Source organism: Branchiostoma lanceolatum, chromosome 15 (genome assembly GCF_035083965.1).
Source record: "Branchiostoma lanceolatum isolate klBraLanc5 chromosome 15, klBraLanc5.hap2, whole genome shotgun sequence".
In the NCBI taxonomy this organism is placed as follows: Eukaryota; Metazoa; Chordata; class Leptocardii; order Amphioxiformes; family Branchiostomatidae; genus Branchiostoma; species Branchiostoma lanceolatum.
In genome coordinates, this window is record NC_089736.1 from 8,483,093 (window position 1) to 8,493,144 (window position 10,052).

The 10,052-nt window shown below is 42.2% G+C and overlaps 1 protein-coding gene and 2 long non-coding RNA genes across 6 annotated transcripts in view; 2 read left to right on the forward strand and 1 right to left on the reverse strand.

Moving 5' to 3' along the window:
* Positions 1–10,052, forward strand: part of LOC136420653 (uncharacterized) — a 541,092-nt gene that overhangs the window by 192,230 nt on the left and 338,810 nt on the right. The window lies entirely within an intron of this gene.
* LOC136421204 (uncharacterized) lies at positions 184–3,277 on the forward strand. The gene is made up of 2 exons (XR_010753397.1): positions 184–786; positions 2,568–3,277. It is a non-coding gene; the product is annotated as an uncharacterized lncRNA (long non-coding RNA).
* Positions 3,176–7,926, reverse strand: LOC136421202 (uncharacterized). 2 transcript variants are annotated; one of them, XM_066408387.1, is made up of 5 exons: positions 7,823–7,926; positions 6,412–7,210; positions 5,539–5,724; positions 4,947–5,030; positions 3,176–4,622 (listed from the first exon to the last, which is right to left on the reverse strand). In XM_066408387.1, the coding sequence occupies exons 1-5, from the start codon at positions 7,849–7,851 to the stop codon at positions 4,410–4,412; spliced, it is 1,311 nt and encodes a 436-aa protein (XP_066264484.1). In that variant the 5' UTR covers positions 7,852–7,926; the 3' UTR covers positions 3,176–4,409. The 2 variants fall into 2 exon arrangements, with proteins under 2 accessions (XP_066264484.1, XP_066264483.1); XM_066408386.1 differs by lacking the exon at positions 7,823–7,926 and having other exon boundaries at positions 6,412–7,479.

Consider the following 10,052-nt stretch of genomic DNA (forward strand, 5'->3'; position numbering starts at 1 on the left):
GTGAAATAAGGAACCACTGGCGAAAACTAGGACATTTGTTCAACCATATTCTAATGTCTACTGATACTGGGGGTCAATTTTGGGCATTAGCATACCAAATAAACAAGCGCGGTCCTCGCATTGGTCTCTTCGCTAATGAAATCAATCTCTTCTGTCCAGTCGTGTATATCATCCACACTTGTCAACAGCAATGCTGTAGGATTTAGCATGCAATTTTACCACCTGTTTGTGAATATTGCAATAAAATGGTTCTTTTATCATCAAACTCCAACATTTATTGAAATATTAAGTTCGGATGATGAAACTACAGAAGAGATTGCTACCCCACATGGTACCGGTGTCCCGCTGGTTGGAGATTTGCTCTAGCTCGATCGGAATGTCATAACTGCATAGGTACACAGAAAAGAGCATCCAATCCGCGCCGTCACCCCCGTTAATAGAGAGGTATGATATTCTAAGAATAACTTCGGTCCATCCGACAGCTAATCCCGCTCCCATAGCCACTCACGCCTGGCCCTCCTAGAGTTGTGCAAGCATCCCGAATTGAAGAAGAAAAAAAAAGAAGAAACCAAAGAAAATGTCGGTACCAAAGGGACTTAACTACGACTGCATCTTTGCCGGTGGAAGGGGGAGGAGGAAATATTTTTTCCACGACGTCTACGTGTGTTTCCCGCCGGTTTACCACGCCGATGTGAAGCAGCCGAGGCTTCAGCAGGCGGCTAGCTACACCCCGACTAACTACGCCGTCAGGCTGCATCAGAACAGACTGGAGGGTTCCAGGCGTAGGTACGTATACGTAACCTTTAAGTACCCCCGTAAAGCTGAAAATTAGAGTTTACATTCTATCATATTGATAGGATTTTACGCATACATACTTGAAGATTTTACAATGTATATTTTGACACATCTCTTTGGTATGGACATAACCTGAGTGATGTGCAGTACTCATCTAAAACCAACCAGAACGTAGATGCTCATCGAAGATTAAAGTTTAAAAGTTGTCGGAAACAATAAGAAAACTTGAATTTTCTTATTTGTATACGAATGAACAGTAGAATGAACCTGTTTCTTGACAGAAATAGCCTTTATGGGGTTGTTTTGATGATATTTGATGAGTATCGTTTACCGCTCTTGCAACGCAGCTACTTAACGATGCAAGTTTTTATTAGCTCTAACCTTCCCCGTGCTTAACACCAATTTACGTTCTAACATTTTGTAGTTTAATGTTAAAGGTATCGATTATTTGTTTTCAAGCTACACGATGGTATACGTTTCTTAGTATTGTATTAGGTTACCGTTTGGTTCCTACATCACCAATAGGGGGTCTTTCTTTTTTTCCACAACAACCCTACAAAATCAAGGAACAAATAACTCGATCATTAAAAGCATGATTTTGTCCAGTAGATGTATAAGAGATGTATTGAATAATTACGTTATGAAGTTGTAAGTCTTTGATATTTGGATATCGGCCTTATTATAAGGTTGTCTGCGATTATATTGTTTGCCCCTGGTTTGACCATGTTTGCTTATATATCACATTCTGTGTATTAAATATGATCTCATAAATTGTCATACGTGCAGTAACAGGGCAGAAGTATCACATACGCCTGAGTCTCCGATTGTTTCAGCTGGTGCAGTTGTAAATTGTACCCCACCCCACCCCACCCGAAAGGTCTCGCAATTTCCTATTTTGATTTCACCCCACTGGGTAAGCCTAACTTCAAAGCATTACAAAGGATACCCGATCTTTAAGTTGCCTTTTGATAGCCGTGGTCCATGACGTTGGGCATATGACTCAACATGACGTTTATCTTAAGTACCATTTAATGATAGACCGTGATGGCAACCTATTGGTTGTTACGGTAGTGCCTAGTGGCACATAAGGCAGCAAGTTTCCTTGCTGTTTCTGTAGCAAGATATATATATATTTTTCAAAGGGAGGGGCTGCTAGCTCTTCCCCTTTGGCGTGCTCCGGGCACTTCTTCAAACATCCCCAATTAACGTCCCTTCCGAAAGACGGCTGCAGCTCCAACCGAGATGCCTTTCCCAGGATTTGAGCCGGAGTCTCCCAGACAAATGTACCAACTAGTTGTAGCCAGGAGCTGAACTGTGAGGTTGCTACCAGTTGAGCTGCGTAGCTAGAGGGACATCCCTAACGACCTATTGGCGGCAAACAGAATTTGGGACACAGTACGGGAGGTTAACCCTTACGTCCATTGGGGTAACGGTTGGGTGGGAACTGTAGGGGGCACGCGGTATCGTATGACGGGATACTGACACGTAATTCTGGTGGGCTGGACTAGCTTCAGGGTCAAGGTCCTAGTGGACGATGGGGATGGAACTGACCTTCGACATTGGGGCCGTGGGCAGGGACGATATAGACTTCCCCACACTTTGGACCAATCACTGACATCACGTGATGTACACATGATGTAGGCGATTGGTCAATTGGATTTTGAGGACGACTGCAGTATGACGGTCTAAAATATGAATTTCAGCTATTTTCTTTCAGTTAGATCAAAGTTTCAGCTCTAGATCTGTACTTCTTTTTTTCCTTATCTTTCCAGGTACGCACCGCTGAATGTTCGCAACTTCACCGTACCTGGGTCGCAAGTGAGCCTCCACTGATTACGCCGTCGGATGCCGCGGTCGAAACATCACACCGCAGAACAACCAGCCAACAGACACACACGAGACGGAGAAGACCAGAAAGAGAGAAGATCGGAGATCGGAAGCAAGAACAAGATAGACAGACACGGAGATTATAAGAGAGAAAAGAGACAGTTTCTTGAAGAAAGTATTTGAGAAGTGAGTTCGGGAATTGTCGGTCTTTTCCGCAAAAGTTCCCGATGTTGTAACGATCCATGTTTGTTGAGATGGATCTCAAAAGCTTCAGTGACGTCATACCTATGAACAGCCAATTGAATTTATTATCATTCACAAAGGCGAATTTGATTGGCTAGCTCGAAAGCCAGATGTAGTCGGGAGGCATCACGGGATAAAAGGTAGTGGAAAGTTTTTTTGAAAAGATCTAGTGGACAAAAAGTATCTTAGAAATCATACAATTTTGCACATTTTGGATAATTTCCTTACACTTATGTGGCTGTGAAGAGATGGTTGTATCAAATGCAGCTGGTAGATGGAATTTGCCATGAATTATACGCTAAAAAAAGAAAACAAGTTACATGATTTTAATGCTGTTACTCTTCATCACCTTATAAGGACGGCTAAATGTTTCTGTCAACATTTGTTTACATCGCTCTCATTTTCAGCTTTGCTTCATAATAGACTGGTAACTGCGATAATGAATACATTTATTATGTAGCTGTCCCTCTATCAAGACAAAACTCTATCAAGCGAAGTGTAATTTTGTACACTACACAAAAAGGTTACCATCAAAAACAACAAAACGTCATTGTGATACTAGCGAATAAGACTTTTTTAATTTCTAGTGTCACATTGTACCATGTATGATTCTCGAGTAATAAAATTCATTCATTCATTCATCAACATGGATAGTGCAAAGTCGTTAGTCGCTAGCTCCGTGTTTGAGAATAGACAGACTTTGAGCACGTTAAAGAACCCACCACACTTATCGAAAAGAGTAGGGGTCCTTCCGGTATGAGTGGATCAAACCTTACTGTCCGGTCTTAGTCAGCTTGCACGTACTCTACAAAACTGGTGTGTTACACCTAAAGGTGGTTTACCGGTTATGCAAAATAAACAAACAATTGGAACAGGAATGTAGCTGGAAGGAAAAGATCATGGTGGCAATGTGCAACTAAAGTTTCTAATATAAACAACCTGAATAGCGGACAGCACAAGTTTCACAACAGATTCGATATTTCTGATACTCTGAAATTTGAGCCTCACAACAAAATGATTGGCATATATCACTGCGATGACCCTTGTACAGCATTATATTAAGAGCCCATGTCCTTCTCATCTTACACTGTTTTGTGTGGACCCAGTGTAGCAGGCCAGAATATACCCCTTGCCAGAACATAACCGGGTACATTCTGGCTAGGGATATATTCCGGCTGGCTACACTGGATGTATGATACTATCCTATCTTTTCTTTAGTTTAATTGTAATTAAAAAAATCCTTACATCTCAGTTTTCATCATTTACTTACATGTTTGTATCCTGATGCAGTCTTATAGAAATGATTTTGAGATTGTTTGAAAGTAAAACATCAAAAGATTGAGTTGAAACATCTCAGATTATCAATCAAATTTTCTCAAGGTTATTAGTAAAAATATCTCAAGATTAAACAACAGCGACAAATCCCTTAATTTTGAAAACTGTAGCCTAAATACCAGGACTACCTCACCTATACAGCCCAGCCAGGCCCAGGTTTGGAGAATTGTGACAATGGCATTAAATTCCTAAAATCAAGATTGAGGATCCTAATTCTGCTGGTCTGTCAGGTGAAACACAGCCTTAAGAGAGAGGTGGTCGGATGGGAAGACCCTGTTGGGACATGCGGTGAGTGGAGTGATGGCGGACTCTGGTACCATGTCCAGCACTTCTGTCACACGTAAGCTGTCAGAACTGTACCAGATGTAGTCAAGGCACTCCACAAATGAATCTGTATAGTCTGTGAAGTCTGGCTCTTTTCCCTGGAGGAGGAAAATATTTGTAGATTTAATCTGGAAGCCAATCTATCGTTTGATAGGCCGGGCTATCTTCGGCCAAGGTTTGTTCAGGACAGAGATCTATGCCGCCCGGGGAATCGTTTCCCCCCCGGTGGTTGTTTTACGCGGTAGGAGTTTCATGGGCCACATCGTAGCCCATTAAACCCCTACTGTGCAAAACTACTACCGGGTGCCAAAGATTACCCTGGTGGCGGAAAGCCAATGTCTTGGTGGAGATTATGTATATATCATGTTACAGTCTGAAGTATACCTTCACGTCCTAAAACTCAAACCAATAAAATACTCTACCTTGACTTCAGCATAGGCACTCTTAAGAGACTTTGATGGATGTGAGTATAGGCTGGATGGCAACAGCTCTATCAGACACTTACTCTGGAAAAAAGGAACATTTTGTTCACATCCTACATGTAACAAAAAATAACAGCCAAAGTGAATGAGCTTCATGTGCAAATCACTGGAGGGCGCTGTTGTACAGTGCGCTATGTCTGGAGATAAGCAGGTGTGAAAAGGTAAAGTGCACACTTAGGTCTGGTGCATCTTTAGTTGCAAATGGTGTTCTGAGGATTGTTAAGCAGAAAGCCGTAACTATTACACCCCAAAACAGAGTCATTATTAATTAAACTATTCCTATTGTTTATTCCCTAATACCAATAAGAACTAAGAGGCAAGAAATATGATAAAAATATCCCTGCATGCTACCACCAGTGAGTGTACTGTCTTCTAAATTCAAAATAACTTGGCTAAAATGCTATCAATTAAAACAACTGGCCAATGTATTAAATAAGTACTGTACAGTCATGTATTTGATCAGTGCCAAGGGTAACAGACATAGATGGAAACAATGATTAAATCTCATACTAGCAAATCTCCTAACCCTGACCTCATTGTCGGAAACCTTAAATGGTCGTAGAGCGCGGAACATCTCGTAGCCTCCCCCGCCGAGGTAGCCTCTGGCGAGGATCCCGTATGCCGGGCTGAATGGACTCGAGTTGAAGTCTCCGCACAAAATGTGCGGTTTGTCCACGCCGCCCGCAAACTTTACCAGCTCACTCATGGCTACAGAAATCTGGAGTGAAGGTAACAACACATACCTGTGACATCAACTCTCATAACATTTTTACAGTAACATAGCGTAGAACAGTAATAGGAGATCTAGTTTAGAACAGTAGGAGGAGACCATCCCGGATGTAGTACTATTTCATTATATCATGTATTGAGTAATGATGTTAGATTAATACACTTAGTATAGACAGTTTTACTTGTGAACTTGCCATACATTGTACCTGACATAGTTGTTGTTGCAATAAACTTTGACTTGACTCTCATAATTGCATCAGGTACCCCAGTAAATCTAAAGAGATAACTCTTGTCATCAGTAATCCCTGAGGTATGCACACTTCAGATATCAAGGTGTTCAAGACAAGGTCTCATGACATTTTTTCCAAAGGGAGTTGATGTATAAATATCCATCTATGAGATAAATCTTCACTGAATGTTGCACCAGTTTGTTTATTCATGTCTTTGAAAGATGAGGTAATTATAATGTATTCTGCATTCTTTCTAAGTAACTGTTAACAAAAATGAGGAACGGAGTGAATGATCTTTCATCTTTTTTATGTATTTTGTCATCTGTTGAAGTCCACCTTCCATCCCTCTTTTTAAAGGGACCATATAGTAAGAAGGAAGTAATAGTAAGAAGCAGTAAATACTAGTAATGATCATACTATGATCTGACATACTACAGTAACTGTACCTGCAGAGACTGCACATCCACCTCCACATGCTGGGGGGCGCTTGGCATCAGTCCCATCCACCAGATCACGTGGAACGTCCCCACACTGACAACACGACCCGTCTCCTTACAGCGAAGCCGACACATCATCATCACAGTAGTCTTCTCCAGGTACTTGTAAACAGAATCTCGCTCCGATTCACCCACGTACTTCGTTATAAGTTCCTTGAACTTGGAGTTGAAGTCAAACGAGGTGAAGTCAACTACACTTAACCTTGATGTCCGAAAGAACATCGCGATCCCTTCTGGGCACCCAAGCATTTTCTCCTTGAACCTGAAGCCATCGTAGCCTTGTTTCTGCATCATAGGCACGAGGTATTCTTGGTAGTAGGTCGTTCCGACTTCCTGTAGACAGACGATGTCGCCGTTAAGGTAGTGTAACTCTTTCTCCAGCTGTTGATGGCGTGCGGACATGGGGAGATGTTCTTCTGGACAGCACGGGTAGGTTTGTGGCGAGACGTGACAGTCGGCTAAGATATTGTAGGACACGACAGAGAATTGTCGCGCCTTGTCTTCATGGCTGTGTGGATGGTGAAGAACCTTCCTGTTTAAGAATGCATCAGAGCTGACTTGTGCTAGCGGATCCATGCTGTTTCTGACCTGAGTGAAATTTTTTTGGAGTCGTCGGTCTTGGCGGGGTTGGTCTGTGCTCTTCACACCCTTGTGATGTCCTGGGGTTCCTGGTTCAATCCCCACTGAGGGAACGTCCGAACTAGGCAGATCCAATATTGGATTCTTGCTGTGGCACAGATTCTCCTGACTTGTACAATTAGAATGACAGTTGAAAGATAAAGATGTCACGTTTTTCAGTCCTTCATAAGAGGCACTTGGCCCGCATGCCAATTTCATACACACTCAGGCTTATCATTGATGCCATAACAATCATAATTTAAACTTAATGCCTATATTATAACTTAAGATACACCATACTAATTCTGGTGTACTGTGTGGATGTAAAGTATAGTGACCATGATAAGAACACTCAAACGTACTGCATCATGACATATCAAGGACATACGTACAGTAACCCTGGAAACAAATAACGTGTTCATATGAATTTGGACAGTCAAAACTTTTATGTACACTCACTGATAAAAGTGTAGTCAAATTGAAAGGCTAATGATATCAATAAGATCCCACTTAACCATGAAGTAACCCTGTGACTACATAATACAGTACACAGCGCCCCTCCCCCTCCCTCCCCACTAAAATGTCTCATGGCGGAACCAAGGTTCTTGTCCGAAATAAGTTTTCAATCGGCTCAGCCGCAAGACAGCAGATCTAACGTTAACGTGTGAGTTGCGCTTCAGGTTGGGTAAGGCCATGTGACATGTAACAAGTTAAAGAACGTAAAAAGGGTAACGGTCCATACCTGCAGTAACTAAAAGACCTGTTGATCATAGCCTGATTTACAGACTTCAAGCCAAAGTTTACTTCCGGGTTAGGTCGTTGACCCCTTGGGTACACCGTTTGAAGATTGACATAGTAAAAGACCCCAAAGTTAAAGTGAAAAGCTCCGACGCCTTCAGATTTATTCTAGGGCTCATAAGAGAGGTCCAAGAATGGAAAAAGTTTGACTTCAAGATATAGTCTCCAAAATATGTGCAAATGAACTAAAAGTTGTGACGGCTCTAAATTCCCCTTGGACGCCCTCTCTTAGATGACGCTACGCGGAGGTCATGTGAACTGCAGCCAATGCTTTCTCAGTGGGCCGTAAACCTTATTATTATAATCTATAATCTACAATTTGAAGGAAGAAAAAGAATTTCTAAAACATTTTGATTAAATCTAAAAATCAACGTTAAGAAAATCTAATTTAAAAAAAAAAATTGAAAATGTTGCGGTTCCTGTATCTTCCCATATATTTCATTCGGTTCTATAGCATTGTAGTTCACGTGGACATGAACGTTTGAATTGAAGAAAAAAGAAAACCCAAACACTGACTACATGCTACATCTAAACATAACAAGAATTAAGTTTTTGACTCCATGTGCGGAGTCTTAAGTTTTTGTCCGACAGTGTGTGTTTGTTTGGGTCATCACAGCAGCAATTAATATTGTTCTTTGTGTTGGATTATGGTGATCATTGGGTGTAAGACTGACACACGATGGATGTCTACTTCACTGACAGTCATGATGACCCGAGACCGGCCATGTCCGGTCTGATTGCTGTATGTCCGACTGCTACAGTAGCTGCGGTGTCGTGTTGGATATAGTGATGGCCTCAGTTGGACACTACCAGGTAGTCTACATTGTCTGATTATGACCGCTACTGTCTAAACAGTCAGCTGTGGTGATGGCCTGACACACGAATTAGTAAAGAGAATTCAGCCGTGAGGCAGTCAGCCCAGTTCCATAAGATAGGTTTCTGGCTTCAACGATAACCCGACACTGAGCCTGTCCTGTCTGATAATGCTGCTTGTCCATATTTTCATATTGGTGATTATGGTCACTAGCTACTACACCAACGGTGGTGTTTGCGTTGGATTCAGTGATGGCCCGAAACTGACCATGTCCTGTCTGATTATGCTGCTTGTCCATATTTTCATATTGGTGATTATGGCCACTGGCTGCTACAGCAACGTTGGTGTTTGTGTTGGATTCAGTGATGGCCCGTGACTACGACTTGCTCTGGCTGATCATAGCCAGTGGTCAGCATTTCAGGTGTGGTGTTTGTGTTGTCTACATCTCCATGGGAAGCATGGATAATGACCTCTACGGTAGTTGTGGTGTTTGGTATGCATTCAGTGATGGTTTGAGACTGGCCTTGCCCTGACTGATCATGGCCACTGGTCATCGTTTTAGGTGTGGTGTTTGTGTTGCCCATATCTTCATACTGATGACCATGGCTACTGACCACTACCGCAGCAGTCGTGTTTGCGTTGGATTCAGTGATGTCTTGAGACTGACCCTGTTCTGTCTGATCATGGCCACTGCTTATTACAGCAAGTGTGTGTCGGTTGACAGATTTGGAATTTTTGCCTGAAGGAGGATTCCTGCCCCGCTTCTTGCAGCAAACTACGAGAATGATGACGACAATGAGATTCATCATAATTAAACCAGTGACAGTTGAAACAGCAACAGTTTGGATGAGACTGAGGCCAGAGTCATGGGACGTACCGGCGATAGAAATTAGGGTTGATGTTGGTGCCATTACTGTTACATTTAGGAGCACATTCCTTTTGATGTCACTAGGCAGTGTTGCAGATGTCAAGACAACATCGCGTTTGAAATACCAGTGATAATGGGAGGCGACAGCACCATTGTGACAATTGTTAGCACTTTGCAATTCTGTACCATTAGATAGACTGGCATATGTGGAGACTACAAGAAATTCTTTTGGGCTAGTATTCCTTTCAGTGTTGCCAAATGAAAGGGATGATGACACTGAGGATGGGGCTTGGATATCATCTGTAAGTGTGTCAAAGGTCACAGTGGAGGCTGGGGGATTGGATGTTGTCTCAGGGGCCTTCACCTTTGACACTGCAATGCGTACTGGAATGTGTGAAAGCGCTTATAGACATTTAAAAAAACGCACAGACTTTAAATGTTGTAAGGCTAAGGTTGTGCATTATCATCATCGACTCAGTGAAAAGATAAAGG

Bases quoted from the DNA above. Each gene is read 5' to 3' on its own strand.
- LOC136421202 (XM_066408386.1), bottom strand. From the start codon at position 7,299: ATGAAATTGGCATGCGGGCCAAGTGCCTCTTATGAAGGACTGAAAAAC. The intron at 5,031-5,538 runs GTCAGGGTTAGG...CCTTTTTTCCAG, and splicing joins TTAAGGTTTCCGACAATGAG to AGTAAGTGTCTGATAGAGCT. The intron at 4,623-4,946 runs GTAGAGTATTTT...TTCCTCCTCCAG, and splicing joins GTGCCTATGCTGAAGTCAAG to GGAAAAGAGCCAGACTTCAC.